General features: G+C 36.3%; 8 protein-coding genes across 8 annotated transcripts; 3 read left to right on the top strand and 5 right to left on the bottom strand.

Moving 5' to 3' along the window:
- Positions 1–360: 360 nt before the first annotated feature.
- On the top strand, positions 361–1314 carry RO3G_01738 (uncharacterized protein; the record flags this gene model as incomplete). The annotated part of the gene is made up of 1 exon (XM_067656329.1): positions 361–1314. One exon carries the CDS (start codon positions 361–363, stop codon positions 1312–1314), a length of 954 nt encoding a protein of 317 aa, XP_067512430.1.
- Positions 1315–2714: 1400 nt separating this feature from the next.
- RO3G_01737 (uncharacterized protein) lies at positions 2715–3702 on the bottom strand (the record flags this gene model as incomplete). Its single annotated transcript, XM_067656328.1, has 4 exons — positions 2715–2936; positions 2990–3262; positions 3315–3505; positions 3696–3702. The coding sequence occupies 4 exons, from the start codon at positions 3700–3702 to the stop codon at positions 2715–2717; spliced, it is 693 nt and encodes a 230-aa protein (XP_067512429.1).
- Positions 3703–4917: 1215 nt separating this feature from the next.
- On the bottom strand, positions 4918–5028 carry RO3G_01736 (uncharacterized protein; the record flags this gene model as incomplete). Its single annotated transcript, XM_067656327.1, has 1 exon — positions 4918–5028. One exon carries the CDS (start codon positions 5026–5028, stop codon positions 4918–4920), a length of 111 nt encoding a protein of 36 aa, XP_067512428.1.
- Positions 5029–5446: 418 nt separating this feature from the next.
- On the bottom strand, positions 5447–6481 carry RO3G_01735 (uncharacterized protein; the record flags this gene model as incomplete). Its single annotated transcript, XM_067656326.1, has 2 exons — positions 5447–5453; positions 5529–6481. 2 exons carry the CDS (start codon positions 6479–6481, stop codon positions 5447–5449), a joined length of 960 nt encoding a protein of 319 aa, XP_067512427.1.
- Positions 6482–6890: 409 nt separating this feature from the next.
- RO3G_01734 (uncharacterized protein) lies at positions 6891–7334 on the bottom strand (the record flags this gene model as incomplete). Its single annotated transcript, XM_067656325.1, has 1 exon — positions 6891–7334. One exon carries the CDS (start codon positions 7332–7334, stop codon positions 6891–6893), a length of 444 nt encoding a protein of 147 aa, XP_067512426.1.
- A 5572-nt stretch (positions 7335–12906) lies between these two features.
- On the bottom strand, positions 12907–17686 carry RO3G_01733 (uncharacterized protein; the record flags this gene model as incomplete). Its single annotated transcript, XM_067656324.1, has 3 exons — positions 12907–16077; positions 16201–16220; positions 16297–17686. 3 exons carry the CDS (start codon positions 17684–17686, stop codon positions 12907–12909), a joined length of 4581 nt encoding a protein of 1526 aa, XP_067512425.1.
- Positions 17687–18352: 666 nt separating this feature from the next.
- Positions 18353–18754, top strand: RO3G_01732 (uncharacterized protein; the record flags this gene model as incomplete). The annotated part of the gene is made up of 2 exons (XM_067656323.1): positions 18353–18386; positions 18513–18754. 2 exons carry the CDS (start codon positions 18353–18355, stop codon positions 18752–18754), a joined length of 276 nt encoding a protein of 91 aa, XP_067512424.1.
- A 1094-nt stretch (positions 18755–19848) lies between these two features.
- On the top strand, positions 19849–20165 carry RO3G_01731 (uncharacterized protein; the record flags this gene model as incomplete). Its single annotated transcript, XM_067656322.1, has 2 exons — positions 19849–20067; positions 20151–20165. 2 exons carry the CDS (start codon positions 19849–19851, stop codon positions 20163–20165), a joined length of 234 nt encoding a protein of 77 aa, XP_067512423.1.
- Between the last annotated feature and the right edge of the window lie 54 nt (positions 20166–20219).

The raw sequence follows: 20219 nt of genomic DNA, 5'->3' as shown, positions 1-20219 counted from the left end.
GCATACTTTTGAAAGCTGGTTAAATTGCATTTGCTAGTTACCGGACTGGTCCGGGCATCCTCAGATAAGGTCATTTTTAGTGATTTTTGATATTCAATTTCGCCAAAAGGTAGTACTTGTCTAGCTCTCTTCAAACTACCCATTCTTTCTAGTTTGCTGTAAAATTTTATATACACTAGTGCATTCCAATAGCTTTTAAAAAATATATAAACCCTTGCCCTAATTTGTATCTCTCTATGAATTTCACTTCTTATTTTTACCCTATCCATTTTAACAAAGTACCAGCACTCTATGCCCAAAAAAATCAGCAACGATAAAAGAGAAGCTGTGAAATCTGGAATACGCTCAGGTCGTACGACAATGGATATTTCTAGAACAACAGGAGTCTCTAAATGGACGATCAACAGGATAAGAAAGGAAGAAAAGAACATCAAGGCTCGTAACCGTGGTGGTCGACCGGTCGTAGTTAAAAAAATAACTAATGCAATCATCCGTCTAAAGTTTCGACAAGGACTCTTACGCACAGCTTCTGATGCTCAGCTCTTTTTGAGGTCCTTAGGATACAGTATTAGCAAACGGTCGGTCAGAAGGCTTCTTAGAAAGATAGGCTTCAAGTCTGGAATTAAGAAGTACAAGCCTTTCATCAGCTATACAAACCAGAAAAAGCGATTGAAGTGGTGTCGCGACAAAGCATCATGGACTGTAGAGGACTGGAAGTCTGTGATCTTCAGCGATGAGACCAAAATCAATGTTTGGGGTGCCGATGGTATACGCTACTATTGGAAGCAAGTCGATCAACCTTGGCGATCCTTTCATGTTAATCAAACAATGAAGCATGGCGGCGGATCTGTTATGCTTTGGGGTTGTATTACATCTCGAGGACCAGGATATGCTTGTCGAGTATATGATGGCACAATGAATTCAAAATTATACACCCATATTTTGTCTACTACGTATCAAAAAAGCCTAGCATATTATGGTTTGAAACATTGTGATGTTTTGTTTCAACATGACAATGACCCAAAGCACAAGTCAAGGCATACCACTAACTGGTTATCTGATAATGGGATATCGGTATTAAAAGATTGGCCGCCACAAAGTCCCGATCTAAATCCTATTGAACATGTTTGGCGACAGTTAAAGTCAAAGCTGTCTCAATACGATACCACACCAAGAAGCATAGACGATCTCTGGAAAAGAATCGATAAAGAGTGGAACTCTTTTACTGAAAGTGATATGCAGCCATACTATGAAAGCATGCCAAAACGAATTGCTGCTGTTATCAAAAGACGAGGCAATTATACGAACTTTTAGGTTTTAATCACTTTTATGGTTTTTTTTAAAAATATCTATTCTTATAAATAAAAGCTTGGTTCTCCCTCATTTTTGGCAATGCAATGATTAAACTTTGCACAATTTGCAACATTTAGTACGCCTTCCATCTGATATAGTTTCATAGATATTGCAACTGTAATGAGCAAGTAATGGTAGCTTATAGCTGAAAAAAAGTTTTGTGCACCAGTTTTGTCCGCTACTGTACATAACTGTCCACCATGAAGAGAATTACAGTAAATTTTACTGTATTTTCTGATAAGGTGAACAGTGTATTATGTTTATATATATTTGCTCATATAATCAAAATTGTTTACTAATACAATTATGATTTAGGTTACACAAATCATTTGTTTTTAATTTTTTTGCCAAGAAATAATGCCAAGACATTAATATGTCACATGACCTTATCCACAGCTTTAACAATCAAAATATAAAACTTTTTAGAAACATTACACGATTTAAAATGTATGAATTTGTTAATATTTAAATCTATATAAATGCAATATTAGTATTAATATAAGAGCTACATTTATGTTATCCAAATCAATGCGGTATTTATGTTAGAAAATTTTTTTTAAAAAAACGTATTTCTAAACTACTGCACTTATTTACGTTAAAAACAATCATTAATATATATTAAAGTTATTTTTACTTCAAAGTAAGATATGTATAACCTATTCATTTATTATTAATAATATAACATATTTTAGTAGTAGCTAACATATTTATAATATATGAAAAAATATTTTTTAAAACCGTTATTAATATATTTCAGTTAGTAAGAAAATGTTATTGTAAACATATTTTTCGAAAACGCAGACATAATAATTATTTCTCATTTAAAGAAAAGTTAACATATTAAAGTATTTAAGGAAACTTTTATTGATTAAAACATAAATATAAGAATATCTCTATCAATTAATTTAGGATAAATCCCATTTACATTTTATAATAAAATTCCTTTAAAAATAATATATATGTAAATATTTTGCAACTATAATTAATTCAACTATAACAATAATTAGAAATATTAAAATTTGTAGAGTTTTTCTAATGATCTATCACAACCAATATTTTAGAAATATAAAAAATTCTAATTTAATAATCAGTATTTCATTAAATATTGTTTATATCAAATAACTCTGTATTTATAAAGTATTAAAATTACTATTGGATAATTGCTACAATTTTTTAACAAATTTTTTTATTTATTTACACAAAAATATATAACATATTTGGTAAATTCAATAACATCCTGCTATTAAACATTTTGTAAGTAATAATTAATATAAGGTCATGTGACATATTAATGTCTTGGCATTATTTCTTGGCAAAAAAATTAAAAACAAATGATTTGTGTAACCTAAATCATAATTGTATTAGTAAACAATTTTGATTATATGAGCAAATATATATAAACATAATACACTGTTCACCATACCCTCTTCAGTTATATTTTCTTTCTTTATGAAGTCAGGAACAGGCAGCGAACATTTTCTTTGGATACGAGGAAGAAACTGGATGCTGCTATTTCCAGTTCTTTGCCTCTTTGCTTTCTCACTTGCTATCTGATCATCCAAAAGCTTAAAGAATTCGGTACACTAAATATTAAATAATTAGCCGATTGCGCTTAAAAGATACTAATTAAACTTACAGCAGGTGATCTGTACGTTGGTACTCGAACTTCAAAATAATCGACGGTTTTCTTACACAAGACAGACATGCGTTCCTTTTCGGTAAAAGGGGTTGTTCTGTCTGGATTTCGCTCCAGAAGAACTTCTTCCACCTTGTCCATTGTATCGCTACTGTACATGTCTTCTTCTTCAGACATGTATTGCTGTTGAAGCAAGTACTCACAGTTGGGATAATTGTTATAAACGCCTTGGTCCTTGTATTGCTCGTATATAGCCTTACGAGCTCTTGTTTTCTAAAAAAGCAAAGTCAGTTTATACGATTACAGTAATTTATGTAGCACTTACAGCACTTCTACGAGTGACTTTTGCTGCTTTTCGTTTTCTTATAAAATCTTCAACTGGATCTACCTCTTCACCAGTGGATATCCCGGCCTTCTTTGTATAATACTGGCGCTCGAGGTACTTGCGTAAATCGCGGTTGTTTGTATTTTTATATGAATAATGACTACTCACATAATCTTGCAATAATTTGAATACTTTTTGATTTTCAGTAGACTTTAGAGGCTTTTCAAGAACGTATTGAGACGATGGCGGCAGGTTGTTGTACAGTGGGTGAAAAAACTCTAAAAACGTCAGATATTTTTTCAGTTTTTAGTCTCTGTGAGCATGCACAGCGACTTAGATTATGCAAAAACTTTATGATATACTTGTTGTGCTGTCTATTACATCTCATGAAAGTTTTAAGCTCAGGTTTTTATTTAACAGTCCGCAAAAGCGATAGAAGTGTTGTGGGTTTATTTTTAGAGTTTTTTCCCTTTACTTTTATTATATTATAGATGACTTAATACCGAGTAGATCCACCTTTGGTATCGATTACTGCCTTAATATGTGCAGGCATAGTGTCAATATACAGTGGCCGTCAAAACTGGTCGCATGTTTTCATATTTTGCCTATACGCACTATCTTCTTCTTCATTTCTTAGTCTATAGCAATGAAATATACTTCATTCGAAAGAGCAAACTCTGTACAATCATATGGTAACACAGACATCACCGTAGACCCAACATACTAGTAGTAATTGGCACTTAAAGTCCGACGGCACATGCGACCAGTTTTGACGGCGTTTGTAAGTAACATAATATAGCCACAAAAATGTGGCTTAATTATAATTTTTTTATGTTTTTTTCTTCTCTTTCTTCTTACATCGTAATATTATTTACATGTAAGTGATTTTTTGTTAAATTGCAGCACGCCACTAAGATATTATACCATTGCAGATCCGACATGCGTGCAATTTCAAATGACAAAGTAAACAGCAGCTACTCATTGCTGAGATCCAAGAAGCCAAACAGCAAAGTAGCGAAACAAGTTGGTGTTAGTCGTACCACTGTTCAGAAGTACCGCTCATCTCTTAAGATGAGTGGAAATGTTAATGAAGCTGGTCGGCCATCTCTAATTAGTCAACGCATGGTGAACTACATCCGGAGATTAGTCACCTTAGGAAGAAAAAATAATGCTGTAGAGATCCAAAAAGCTCTAAAAGAAGAATTTGGGATATCTTTAAGTGATAGTACAGTACGCCGCGTTCTTAAAAAAGCTGGCTTTATAGCATTTGTCAAGCCTCAAAAACCTTTGATACGTAGCCAAAACATCATGAAACGTCTTCAATGGGCCAAATCGCACCAACATTGGTCTGTAGATAACTGGAAACGAGTCATATTCTCAGATGAGACTAAAGTAAATCGTTTTGCATCCGACAGAAAGGCTTATGCATGGAAACTACCCCATGAGGAATTGAACTCGCGACATGTACAGCAAACCGTCAAGCATGGAGGCGGCAATATCATGGTCTGGAGCTGCCTTACATGGAAAGGTATTGGATGGATAGTTGACGTTGGTCATCGTATCAGTAGTGAAGGCTATCTTGAGGTCTTAAAAGATGATTTACTCAAGACAATGAGAAGCTATGGCTTGGATTCTTCCAAAATGGTGTTTCAGCAGGACAATGATCCGAAGCATACATCGAAGGTAGTGAAAGAATGGATTGACCAGCAGCCATTTGAAGCATTGAAATGGCCTCCTCAATCATCAGACCTAAATCCCATAGAGCATATGTGGGCTCATTTAAAGAGAGAGCTATTTCATAGCTATGAGACACCACCAAGTAGTATGCATGAGCTATGGGAGTGTATAGGCCAGACCTGGTATGCCATTTCTAAAGAAGAATGCCAGAAATACATCGAAAGTATGCCGAAAAGGTGTGCTGCAGTTATTAGAGCAAAAGGTCTTTGGACTAAATATTGATTTTTTTAAATAAAGTGTGTAAAAATGTTGACTTATAAATGCCGTCAAAACTGGTCGCATGTGCCGTCGGACTTTAAGTGCCAATTACTACTAGTATGTTGGGTCTACGGTGATGTCTGTGTTACCATATGATTGTACAGAGTTTGCTCTTTCGAATGAAGTATATTTCATTGCTATAGACTAAGAAATGAAGAAGAAGATAGTGCGTATAGGCAAAATATGAAAAAATGCGACCAGTTTTGACGGCCACTGTACCTTCTGCAAACTTCTTTATCAAAGGAGTTCCAATCTTTTTCAACTCTTTCCCACAATTCATGGACACCTTTGGCTTTCTTGTCATATAACGATAGCTTCAACTTCAAATGATGCCAAAGATGCTCAATAGGATTAAGATCAGGACTTTGAGCTGGCCAGTCGTCAATGTAGTTCACCCCATTAGCTTGTAACCATTGGACGGTTGACTTGGAACGATGCTTTGGGTCACCATCGTGCTGAAAATACGCAGTAGACCAATCCATATTATAGTACTCCATTGTTTCCCGAAGTGTTGTGTCCAATATATGTTGGTAAAGATCCGAGTTCATAGTTTCATCGTATATTTGACAGGCGTACCCGGGTCCCTCATACGTCATGCACCCCCACATCATCAAACTACCGCCCCCATGCTTAACAGTTACGTCAATATAATGAGGTTTAAGAGGGTCCCCTGGTCTTGACCAATAGTACTTACACCCGTCAGAGCCCCAAATGTTCACTTTTGTTTCATCAGAGAGTACTACGCGTCGCCAGTCATCTGTAGTCCAGTTTTGGTGCTTCTTGGCCCATGCTAGCCGTCTATTCATGTGCTTTGCGGTTAACAAAGGCTTTTTGACCTTAATCGCAGCAAAGAAGTTCATCGATTTCAACACATTTATAGCGGTTTTATATGATATGTAATATCCAAGCTCCATGAGCTTGCCATGTACTTCCCTTGCAGTCTTGAGTTGGCCTTGTAAAACTTGAAGTTTGATGAATCTCTTCGTCTGAGCGGACACAACCATAGGTCTACCACCAAGTCGACGCTGTCGGTTTGGGAAAAACTTGTTCGCATAGTTATTAACTGTTGCATACGTAACCCTAAAACGGTTCGCAATCTCCATAGAGCCTTTTCCAGCAAGTATAGCGGACTTTATATCGTTTTTGATGTCAGCAGAGAGAGATTTAGGCATGATTGAGGTGTTTAAGATATTTAAAAATTAAATGGAAAAAATTAAGAAAAAAAGAGAAAAGCGACTCCTTTTATTCTTTTGGAGCCTTTATGAGTCATAATAAGTCATTAAAAGTCCGCGGAGTCTGTCTGTCGGTCCGTGTATCCGACATTTATGGAAGTGAAAAAACTCTAAAAATAAACCAGTCTTTTTCTAGCAGTTGTTTTCGGATGAATAATCAGCATCTGAGATTGAAATTTTGTCATACTATTTTTTATTTTTAGTGCTACATATATGCAAAATTTCAAGGCGATACACCAATTTGGTAGAACATAACAATCAAAAACGCTGATAACGTCATAACGTTTTTAGAGTTTTTTCACCCACTGTAGTGATTTCTCACAGCATCCTATATTTCAGAGAAAATTGATTAGTACATTTGTTTAATATTGAATTTTAATGTTCTTACTTTTACAGCAGTAGCAATTGGCTTTGCGCCTTTGCCTGATTCTGCTTCAAGCTCATCGTATGCTTCTTTGAGCTTTCTGTATGCCATTTGCAAGGCCAGCTTTTCCTCTTGCTCTTTTCGAAGCATCTCCTTCAAATCATAGTTTTCTTTTCTTATCTCCATATAAATAGAAAAAGAAAGAGATGCTTCATCAGTCTCCATATCTTCGGCTTGGCGCATTCGCTTCTGGACATGGGTCATAGGAGGAAAACCAGGCCTAGGATAGGCAAAGCTATCGGGAATGGCATCGCTTGAAGCAAGCTCAGGAACAACAACACGCAAAGGAACAGCGATTGGTTGCCCAACAGAGTTAGAACCACGAGTATTGGCAGGAGCAGGGTTGAATTGAATAACGCGATCAGACATAGTGTTGTAAAAGTACTTTGAAATAAAGATAAATGAGCTTGGCATCAAAATTGAATCTTCCTTAAATACTATCGCGTTTACAATGAAACTCAGTCTAACTATACCAAAAAAAAATATTTAAAAGATTTCCTTTTCGAAATCTTGTTCCTTTTTTCTTTCTTTTTCTTCAGCAATTTCCTTTTTCAACATCGCTCCGGTTATCCCAAGGTAAGTAAAAAAAAAAAAAGAAAAAGAAAACTTTGGTTCTAATGTGCTGTAGTAGATACCCATACATGTACTCATGGCTGCTGTAGTTCCTTTGGTTATTTATATATCTTTTCAAAAGGTAAATACATTCATAGCTTTCAATAATCTTTATTAAAAGTAAAATTTAGATTTCTTTAGTTCGTGGCTGAACCTTTATGAATGTCTTGGCATCCTGTTTTGTTAACAAAAGAGCTTTAAGGTAAAGAAATTGAGTACATCATGGTTTACTTTTATTAATATTTTATTTTATACAACTTTAGACGCTTTGGCTTCTGTTGTTTCCTGCTGTCTCCAATCTCTTACTGCTTTGGATCCTCGTTACTACTGGCTCGCTTTTATTTATGGGCTTTATTTACTACGCTCTTTTGTTTGCTGCTTCTATGGTAAAGGTAAGTGCATTTTCCACAATTTTTTTTTAAATAAAATTTTTTATTTCATCGTTTTCATGGATCCCTTTCTCGTTTTCCTTCCTCCCCTACCCTTTTGTAATACTGGAATGAACCAATAATATATAATCAATATGGCAATAAAGCCCCAAAATAAATGAATAAAACTACATTTTTAACCAATAATACCGTATTTTAAGCCTATTGTATTTCCTAATGTAAATCATCCAAAGCTAAATATAGCCGTAATAAGCCAATAAGAAAGCATTGCTAAAGAGCAACAGACGAATAAGGAAGTATTTCGAAAAGTAACAAGCCAATAAAGAAGTTGTATTAAAGAGAAACACAAGCATGTAAGGCCCAATAGAAAGACGTTTGCTTGTACTTCGTTGTTAAAAAAAGAATGAAGCGGCGCGTTGTCAAATAGTAATACTTGGTTATCGAGGTACAATAGTTAACATTCAACGTAAACGAGCTCAACTGGACATACCGCAATAATTATGCATAATTCATTATAAATCCCGACTAACTAAAGTATACCTGACAGCTATCATACTCCATAGATAACAATTATGTGCAGTGAGATATGTTTATGCGAAGCGCTACGGGAAATATGATTGGCTGAATGGTCTATAGTGGAGAACGGGTATAGTCGACACCAACTGAAGGAGGACCCCTGGGTTGATCAGGTGACCTACAACTTGCTGGCGGAGCTCAAGTGAATTGATGGCCATATACAGTTGGGGTGCACTTTCCTTTTTGGTCGGTGAGGTTCTAGGTTCAGCTGGGTGGTTCGATATACATTGGGTGCTTCTTCCGATGACATTCGCTCAGATCATATGTTTTGTTTTCTCTCTTCCATTTGACGTTTCTTTTGTCTGATGTTTTATTTTCTTTCCTTATCATCAGTTACCCTCGTCCATGTCCTGATCTGTTTATTTTTTTTTTATGCTACTGATTCTCTGATAATACTTTATGCATTTGCAAAAGTATATAAAGTCTTGTAAATTGTTATTGAATAAAGGATATCGGAAAAATCGACCTATTTTTTTACTTTAATTTTTATTCTTTCTTCGGAATATTCAAGGTTCCCTTAAATCTTTGTTTATTCTCTCTCTCTTATAACGTACACTTGCCTTTATCTATTTGGTGTTTCTCTTATTATTCTGGTACCAATTGCTCGAAGTAGGTTTTTTCAGTCGGCCTAGGTTCTCGTTCGATTTGAAGTGAATTAATAGAAAATCAAATAGGCAACTTCAGTGGATATATCTTTACCGTCTTATACAAGTCCTTCAAAAAGTATATCTCCTCCCTTAGTACATTATCACTTCTGATAAAAGCTATAGTATATGGTGTTACGCCTGATCACGTGATTGGTTGACGTCATCAATTCCTGCAGTGGATGTGCCTTATTTTAGTACTGTGTGAATAAAGAGAAAGGATAACTTTTTTTGTTCCGATTTATAATTTTAATTCTATCTTAGGAAGCTTGTCTAACAAACAAATACTTATTGTTCGATCCTTTTGTGTTCACGTTCATTTAAATTTATATATATAATCCTTATTGTATATTTAACTGAACAATCCCTAAATATTACGTTTATTCTATTGCGACTCGTTAAGAATCTGTTGGTTTAATCTTAAGGAAGAGGTTATTTTTGACGGATACACTACAATAATATACTCAGAAGGAATTGGTGGAATTATTGTCATATTCAATTCAATCACTACGTGCGGCTGTAGAACAACAGTAATATAATAACAACCAAGTACCAATTGTCGCACTTTTGATATGTGGCTAAATCCGTCTCTTCGTCCTGCATTTAATCACGTGTTTTGCGGATCGGATTGTTGTTGTGCGGACCGGGTAGTATTTTCTTATTGTTTGGTGCTTTTGTGGCTGTATTGGGAAATAGTGTCAAGTTACACAGATCGCCCCTTTAGCTCAGACGCGAAAGATATTAGAGTTCCCGTAAGACAAGTTAGATATGAAGATTCTATGGTGTTGTTAAGGATACATAAGATTATAGTCACTTTATTTTAGTAAAAGGAATCTCATATGATCCTAAATAATATGTTGACATAACTTTGGAATCATTTATAACATTATTCCCAGCACAGATCAATAAAAGACTTTGATTAGATTTATATATAAAGCTTTATTCATATTAACTTCACACAGTCAAATAATATGACATGGTTGTAATATAGTTTATTGATGATATGAGCATGTTGAATAAGGAATGACAATTACTTACCGGATCATCATTAAGTCATGTAAACCTTTATCCTAACTGAGATATTATTATTAGCCATAATATCCAATCACGGAACTAGAGGATTTTATATTCATCCGTACCATCTCCTAAATAGTCCTACATCCAGAGTTATCTGAAACCATCCCAATAGCATAATTGACAATACAAGCTAGGAACAGGCTAAACTAATAATTAGAAATAGTAATCATCTATTCTGTCGAATTGATCATAAATCTGTCCTAATTCTTTATCCGTATCATGTCTATAAATACTCTCACTTTTTACATGTAGAATTAATCATATTCAATCTTAGTTATCTTAACTTAATAAAGAGATACCAAGTTCTAACAGTATTTCTTTATCTTTGTTGTTATACTACTTTTACCTAAAACCCCCCTATCCTAAACAGGTGTCTAAATATATACAAGATCGAGAACTCAATTGTTCTAGAAGAACAAGAAATAACGGAATATCAAAAAGAGTTTTATTATAAATAGTGTTGATGTGATGATAATAAACGATATACAGTCTTCTTCCCATATTTTTATATACTTACTTTACGCTTTTAAAGTCTTGCTGCCTAAAGAGGTTCCCATACTGTTAATTGAAAGTCGTATTATTCAAGGTAAACATAGTTGGGGAAAACACACATACCACTTTTGTCACGATCTTCCTAGAGGAAACCCAACCAACCAGCGGACCATCAAATCAACCAATAGAAATTGAATATAACCTTCCATTCAGGTACCGACCGAACAAACGGAAGTTCAAACCTACAGTACCAAATCGGGAAAGGAAAAAGGCGCGCCTGTACCAGTGTAATGAAGTTGTTTTGTCAAGCCAGAGAGGAGAGAGAGAGAAAGAACCGGACAGGAACTAAGAAGCTTGGATAGACAACTACAAGAGGACAAGAGAAGGTGGCGTTAAGGGCTTGAAGGTGTGAACTGCAAATAGGACTTACGATAGTTGATAAGTAAGAACGAGACAAAGATAAGTAAAGACAGGAATAGACAGACAGTCTAATAGAGAGAATAATACTTGATAATTGACTGATATTTATTTAAATAAAAGATTATGGGTATTTATACTATTATGAGGAATGTGGAATATGATTCTTATTAAATTGAGGGTTTTGTTTATAATTAAAAAGAATGTGCCCTAAGGGCCGATAATGTCATGACAACCAGCTGTACCTTAGACATAAGCAAAGAATGCAAAAATTAAAGAATGAAATATATCCCTTAGACAATATTTGAATATCCATTAGTATAAATAGCATTTACACTTTCATGAAATAAAGCATCATCTTTTTTAACCTTTAAATTATTTTATTTATTGTGTATTAAGTCAAAGTCTTGAAGAACTAGTTGACTTACCTGCTAATACTGTCTATCTCTATCTGATATTATCTGTTGGTGCTTTTCACACTTTCGTGTTTCTGACCGTTACACCAACTTTGTTAGTTCGGATAAACGTTCACCCGCCCTTAAGCAAGTACATTATCCCATAGCAAACCTACACGAATCCGTCATTAGCAAAGTGAATCCATCTACAAGCATTACCACAATACCTTCAGATCCCAAAAGTACCAAGATTTCCTCGAATAAAACCACCATTTCGAAATCCCGAGATCTCGAAATTACAAGACAGCCTCTGATCAGCTCTTTGCGAAGCACGTTACCCAAATCTGTGCCCATCAGCATCCCTAGCAAACGTACAATTGCTGATCGCACTCCACCATTTGTTCCTGTTGACATGTCTCGCAAAACAATTGGTTCTCTAAAGTTACAGTGACTCCCAAAGCTGTCCCAATGTTTTGTAATTTTGTCTTTTACCGTCAATGGTGCGATTACTGATTGCGTAAAGTATGCCTTGTTGCACCTCATTTGAAAGCTGTGGCGGTGTAGATGTACGTGGTACAGACTGCTTCTCAAGTTATGTAGCACAGACGGAGATAATGAATTGTGTTAACTCGTAAGAATAAAAAGACTTTTAAAATTCAACGAGACTGAAAAAAATTATATATTTTTATTTAATATTGTAATATCTGGTATTTATATTCTTTTCATGGAGGCTTAATTAATTATAACTGAAGATCTATCGTGAATAAACTTTAATGTAAAGATCTGTTCCAGGTTATGCAAGTGGGCTGTTTTATAATTATTTCTTAAGTAGATTTGTTTTTATGTCGCATTGCATCCGGAGTTATATTAAAAACTTGCATTGAGTTAAAGGAGTGGAATTAGTTATGACCGAATAATAGAGAAAAGACTGTAATAAATCTTTGTAAAGCATTCACTACTCTGATTTCTTATAAATTGAATATGAATCATGTTTAAAGTATGTTGGGATATGACATTGCCCCCTTCCAGGTCATAACTACTTCTGGATTTAGATTCATGAGTGTTCAATTGTAAAGAAGAGTGTAAGTGAAGTTCTCTGTTGCGTAATATTGAGCAAAGCAATATGTTACGGCAATAATGTAATTCGTAAGTGCATGTTATAAGAATGTGTAGGTAGCAACATGTGAAAGGTTTTTTATGTTGACGATTCTACTTGCGAATGAACTGTGGATAGAATGTGAATTGACATTGTAAATTGGATTATTGGAAGTTTTTTGAATTATTGAAAGGTAACGTAAGGCATTGAGATAATACGTAATAAGATGAATTGCAGTCACGGTTAATTTCTTGCTCTTTTACGGCTTGAATTGTCGTGATTTTTTCTTGGTCTTTTTTCACTTGAATTAGGTTCAACATTATGTTGTCCATTGCGACGATTCCAGTATTTTAGTATTGGTCTGTTGTCGTGAAAGTGTTTTTCAGGTTCCCAAGTATCATCTTTCGCATCATAGCCTTTCCAACGTACCAAGTATAACCAGTTACCAGGAGTGCCTTTGTGGTCAATTACGGCTTCGACATCATATACCTCAGATTGTTCTTCTGATATTACTTTGATATGTGAAGGTGGAATATTTCGAGGTAAAAGTGCGCCAGTACCATCAACTAGGATGTAGCTTCCTCCTTGGTTCTTTCTGACAATTGTATAATTTCCAATGTAGAGTGGATCTGTTTTTGCAGTTCGGTTTATATTCTTGATCGTGACTTGACTACCAGATGGTATTTCCTTGATAATTCGATGAGATTTGTTAAACTTGTTTTCGGCAGCAGTTTGAGAAGTTTTGATTTTCTCGCGTATAGCTGGTAAAACAGTGTTATTAAATTTCGTAATGTGTCCATTAAACTGTTTTCTTGTTTCATTGTAGTTTGTAGGAATTGACACGTCACTATAGTCCTTGAATTGATTTGGACGTCTAGCAAACATCAGTGAAAATGGTCTTGTGTCGTGTAAGGCAGTTGGCGTGTTATTTAGAGCTTCTTGGGTACTATCAAGGTATAAGTCCCAGTCATCATTCTTGCCTTGAAGTCTTTTATATATTATATTCTTTGTCTTTCCAACCCAACGTTCTGCAATACCATTGCTTCGAGGGTGATATGCTGTTATAAGACGATGATCGATACCAGAAACTTCAGTGTATTTGCGGATGATATCATTGACATATTCAGTTCCATTGTCGCTTTGGATAATTTTTGGACGACCGAAAAGTGGTAATATGCTTCTTAATGCGAGTGCGATGGTATGTGAAGATTTATCAGGCATTGCTTTGAGTACGCAAAATCTTGTGAATACGTCTACTACAACTAGAATGTAATTGTTTCCTTGAATTGATGTAGTCATAGGTCCGGCAGTATCGATACAGATATGATCCCAGGGTGCATCAGCATAGATTGACGATAATGGATGATATCCATGTTTGGCAACATTAAACTTTTGACAATCAGGGCAGCTGTTGATACAATCTAATGCATCTTGCTTTAAGTTTGTCCAATGAATTCCTTCACTGTGTAGAGTGGTAACCATTGCTTGTGAGCCTCTGTGTCCTTCAAGATGGGTTTTGAGTAATAATTCTTGCCGTTCTTCTGGTGCTGGGGTTACAAGATCATCAGGCATCATCATGCGAGTAGTCATATTTGTGTTTTTGGAATTAGCTACTTGAGGTGTGATCCAGGTTTTATGTTGGTTTTTATCCCCCACCAGCGTTCTTTCGGATTCGAAAAGACGCGATAACATATCTGGTAGTACATTTTGAATACCAGGTCTGTGTATGATTTTGAAGTCATAATCCAATATTGTGTCTAACCATTGTATCATCATAGAATTGGCGACAGGTTGAGTGTGAATGTAAGTAAGGGCCTTGTGATCCGTATAAAGAGTGAACGGATTACCCCATAAAAATGGATGAAACTTCTTGAGAGCGAAAACAATAGCAAGTAGTTCTCGTTTAGTAGTTGAGTAATTTTTTTCAGATGTAGACAAAGCACGGGCCATGAAACCAAGATGACGGATTTGCTTATCAATGATCTGGTAGAGAACAGCACCAATGGAATAATTGCTGGCATCTGTTGCAACATAGAATGGTTCACTGAGATCAGGATGATATAAGACTGGAGCAGAAGCAAGTAGCTGTTTAATTTTTGTGAATGCATCGTCTTGTTCTTGACCCCAGACTTTGCTGGTGAGTTTGCCTTCAAAACGCAATTTATCCAATGGAGCTGTAACTTCGGATAGATTGGGCAAGTATTTCCTAAAGTAGTTTACCAACCCTAAGAAGCGTTGAATATCTTTCCCTGTGGATGGCTTTTCCCAAGAAAGTGCGTTTGTAACCTTGCGTGGATCGAGTCGAGATCCTTTGGCATCAACACAAAAACCAAGTAGGTAAACCGATGTTTGAGCAAAGTGACATTTGTCAACATTCAGGATTAAGTTAACATTGGTGAGCTTCTTGATGACATTTTGTACATGAGTAATATGTTCTTCATAAGATTTAGAAAAAATGATAATATCATCCACAAATGCAAGAGCATGAGGAACATCAGCTAGGATAGAATTGATAACTCTTTGATAACGTGAAGCAATATGCTTGAGACCAAATGGGCAACCTTTGAACATGTATTGTTGACCTTGAAATGTGAAGGTTGTTTTGACACGATCAGGTTTGTATATTTGGAAGCGATGAAAAGCTTGTCGTAAGTCTAAAGTAGTGAAAATAGTTGAACCTTGAAGTTGATCAAAAATTTCATCAATTTTGGGTATAGGTTGTTTATCATTAGATATCAAAATAGAATTCAGCAGACGAGGATCTAGGCATGGTCTATAACCTGTGAGATTCCCTTGTAAATCCTTTTTGGGTGCCAAAGTGAGAGGAGAATTCCATTCTGAACTTGGTGGAGCATATTCAATTACTTCATCTTTTAACCATGTATCAACACATTCTCGCATTACTGGCATCAGTTTGAGTGGAATACGGTAAGGTGATCGATAGGCTGTTTTGTTCTTTTCTGTATCAAGATGAATAATCGATTCAGGTACTGTGCAAAAACTATTCTTTGGTATCTGTGCATTTTGATCGAGATCGGATTTAACTGCCGCCATAAAATTTATTTGTTGATCAGTGGTACCATAAGGGGAATTGTTTGGTTCAGGAGTATCATCGATTTCTTCTTTTGCAGCAGGTTTTTTGTTTGGATGTTTTACAGCTAAATTTGTTATCAAAATATTTAATTTAGGCATCAAATCTAAACCAATGACAGCATCCGTATCAAAGGAAAGCGGAAGAACTTCGAAAATAGGCGATGTGTGAATGAGAGTATCATCGTTATCACCATAAATTAAGCTTAAAGCTTTAGAAGTTGTACCGAAACGTTTACTCTTATTATCGTTTGTAGCAAAAACAATAGAACCAGAAACGTTATTATTTATATTAAATGTTATTTTTATTAGCGAATGCAATATCTATCGAGCTAAAAGAAGCACCAGAGTCCACAAGGGCAAAGGTGTCGATGTTTTCTATAGTGATAGGTACATACAAAGAATGGTTAGTTTTCACTTCATTCTGTTTGCTAGTTTTTTTCTTACAGTCATAGTTTGTAGGCAAGCTACTAAGATCTATGTCCATACTGCCGTGGCTGTGCTCTTGATCATTCAAGTTGACAGCGGCAGGTAAATGTTTACTTCGATTGTGAGAACCAGAGAAACGAGCAGAACGGAAAGCTTTAGTTGGTCCATTGAACCTCTTGACTTTATCTTTGCTGCATGTAGCTGCATGGTCAGGACTCCATGGTACGTTGGCCGAACATTTGTAACAATTTTTCTTTGTATTTGATGCTTGTGGAGTGACGTTGGTGGCAGTAGTGGCAGTAGTGGCGGTATTGGCAGTGGCAATCCTTTTGAGGACTTTACACTGTTCAGTGGTATGATTACCATTACCATGAACAAGACATCTTGACTTCGGCTTGAATTGAGGTTGGCCTTGCTTGCTTGGACCACTAGCATTCTTTGGATTGTGCATCGACTTTTCAGCACCACTCACAAACGAAATCGGGTTTGACGACGATTGAGTTGTGATGTTACGCTTGGTAACACCAGCAGCCATGGCTTCATCATTGCAAATATTCGAAGAGATCACAGTACGAGCCTTGGCAGACACCTTGCACACAGAGTCTTGCTGATTCAAAGGTAAGTTTAGCAAGGAGCGGGACACTTCCTTATACAAGGCGACAGGTAAAGCGCGTTTGAACAAAGCAGCAGTTCTAATATCATCTTGCCATTTTGCTGCACGTCTGATTCTTTGGAATCGGTCAGTAAAAGCCTCGATCGACTCGTTTTGCTGCATTTTGATTGTCAGTAGTTGATCAATATTGTTCAACGTCTGAGCAACATCTTGGGTGGCGTACGTATTGACGATGATCGACCTAGCCTCGTCCCAGTTCAAGCTTCGACCTTTTAGTACTTCATTAAACCAAGATCTTTGGTCTCTATTCATTTTGATCGGAACCAAGCGCATCCAATGTTGATCGATTGCAAGTCCGTTGGAACTTACAATTAGTGCGAATGTGTCCAGAAGGTCTTCTACAGAATCATGGACTTCAACATCCATTCTCCACACATTACCAACCCATTGCCATGTAGGAAGATCATTTGGAATAAAATGATCAAAGCGGTTTGACGACTGGTTAACGGACTGTTGAGTTGTTTCAACCTTGGGTGGCTCACAGTACGTTTGGACTTCCAAAAGATACTTGATACAACTTGCAATGTGTGATGCTTCATTGCGAAGGCTTTCCAACTGATCCATAGGTAAGTGATTGGATACACCTCTGGCAAACCTTTGGGATACTTCTTGGAGTTGCTGGCGAAGTATAGACAATGCGTCAGTGTTACCAGTGACCAGGGGAATGTCATCAGCTGTCTCCATCATGTCAGCATCGTTTTGGTAAGGTAAAACCGGTTCAGTTGCTTCTTGACTAGATGTAGAGCGGATATCAGCAGGAACCAAAGGGCTAACATCTTGAGCGTTGTTGATGGTGTTGATTTCCATAGGTAAGTTATTTTGAGCGGCCATTTTAGAAAAGTAATAGAGCAATAAAATTTAGAATTCGTTGAAAAAAATGTGTTAACTCGTAAGAATAAAAAGACTTTTAAAATTCAACGAGACTGAAAAAAATTATATATTTTTATTTAATATTGTAATATCTGGTATTTATATTCTTTTCATGGAGGCTTAATTAATTATAACTGAAGATCTATCGTGAATAAACTTTAATGTAAAGATCTGTTCCAGGTTATGCAAGTGGGCTGTTTTATAATTATTTCTTAAGTAGATTTGTTTTTATGTCGCATTGCATCCGGAGTTATATTAAAAACTTGCATTGAGTTAAAGGAGTGGAATTAGTTATGACCGAATAATAGAGAAAAGACTGTAATAAATCTTTGTAAAGCATTCACTACTCTGATTTCTTATAAATTGAATATGAATCATGTTTAAAGTATGTTGGGATACGACATGAATGTAAAAAATGACCGGTGCATTGGGACAGTTTTGGGAGCATATTGAAAAAATCAGAATATCTACAAAATATCCATCAACAACTTGCATACAATCACCAAACTGAATGTATTAGCGCCGCAAACGTATCCGATGTCCTAATTAACATCTGCGGAAGTTTTAAACTCCTACTCGACTATAACTCGCTCATTAAATCTCAACGTGAAACAAGTCCCAGGAGATATGGTATTTCAAGCTATTACTTTCCTTAAACAAGGTAAGTCGGTTCGGGAGATGGAAGAATTGACGGGTTTAGGTAAGAGTACGATTAGAAGGCTCCGAAAAACCCATTGCTCTAGTGTTATGAGGCCGAACGGGGGTCGATCTAAGGTATTGTCTGCAGCTGATGAACATTACTATGTGCGCCAGCTCACCAAAAATTGTGTTCCGAGTGCTGTGAAGGTTACCAAATGTCTTGAAAAAGATATTGGAAAGAACGTAGGTGTTGAAAGAGTTCATAAAGTCCTTCGAAAGTCAGTCTTAGGCGCGATTGAGAAGCCAAAGAAGCCATTACTCAGTGCAAAGAATATCCGCAACAAACTTTCTTGGTGTATTGCTCAGAGTAACTCGACAGTAGATGACTAGGAACGCGTTATTTGACCAGACGAGACAAAAATAAATAGATTTAATTTGGATGGACACACCTAGGCTTGGATTCGATCAGGGGAAAGCCTCAAACGCCATCACGTGAAGATTGCTGTTAAACACGATGGATGCAATATCATGCTGTGGAATGCCATTACCTATACTGGAGTTGGTTGGATGTGCAAAACCAATGGTAATATGGACAAAGCAATGTACAAAGAGACCTTGGAAGGTAAGTTGGAGTGTACGATAGAATATGGTGTCGATAAAGTAGGCTTCCAACGTCATCAGGTGATTTGCCAGCATGACAACGACCCTAAGCATACTCCGAAAGTAGTAAAGTAGTACCTTCAAAAACGATTTTATAATGTTTTACAATGGCCTGAACAATCTTCTGGCTTAAAGACTACGGAAAACATGTCATTATTGGTGAAAAGGAGGCTTAATGACTATGAAACTGTACTAAAATGCATGAATGAGCTTTATGAACGTATAATCAAGTTTTATAGGAGCTTATAATGCCGGAAGAGTGATAAAAAGTTACAGGAAGTATGCCACAACGTATACGTAAGTATATTTAGAACAAAGGACGTTGGTCAAACTATTAATAATAAATAAATAAAGAAATTGTGATTTTTTCAATATGCTCCCAAAACTGTCCCAATGCACCGGTCATTTTTTGCATTCATTATCTCCGTCTGTGCTACATAACTTGAGAAGCAGTCTGTACCACGTACATCTACACCGCCACAGCTTTCAAATGAGGTGCAACAAGGCATACTTTACGCAATCAGTAATCGCACAATTGACGGTAAAAGACAAAATTACAAAACATTGGGACAGTGTCGTGTTTGGTCATTAATGATGTCTTTATTCATTATTTTATTATTGATCTCAGTCCAGCCTACGTCAGACTATACAATTAATAGTCAGACGATATAATCCAGGGTTCATTCTAAATTATTAGTTCCTTTCCTTTTTTTACTTAATAAATAGTAGTTGTTAGCTATTGACTTCCTACTGTTTTCATATTATAAGTACCAAATATCGCATTTTTTTCAATAAGCCACTCCAGCTACTACTACCACTACAACATGGCCGTCATCACCCGCAACAACCGCCCCACTCGCACATCTCGTGCTTCCATCTCTTCTGTCTCTTCTTTGTCCTCTGTTGTTTCTGAGGTTGCCTCCTCTTGTCCTGCTTCTCCTGTGGCCCCTGGCCTGGACAACTTTTCTGACCGTCCCGGGTCACTTTCCTACGTGGAAATGGTCACTGGTTCCCGTTCTCGTTCGCCTTCTCCTGCTGACTCAGTCAGTGGTGCTATAGGAGAGAGACTTAACTCTCTTTCCATAAAGAAGGACGAATCGTCCTCAGTACGTGGTGACGCCATTAGTCTGTCCACTGCTGAAGATGACGTTGTCAAGGAGGATGCACCTCTGAACAACGCTCGCTGCGCCATAGC

Source organism: Rhizopus delemar, genomic scaffold (assembly GCF_000149305.1).
Source record: "Rhizopus delemar RA 99-880 supercont3.1 genomic scaffold, whole genome shotgun sequence".
NCBI lineage: Eukaryota > Fungi > Mucoromycota > Mucoromycetes > Mucorales > Rhizopodaceae > Rhizopus > Rhizopus delemar.
The sequence above is the reverse complement of the archived record's forward strand: the minus strand, read 5'-3'. Positions and strand labels throughout refer to the sequence as shown.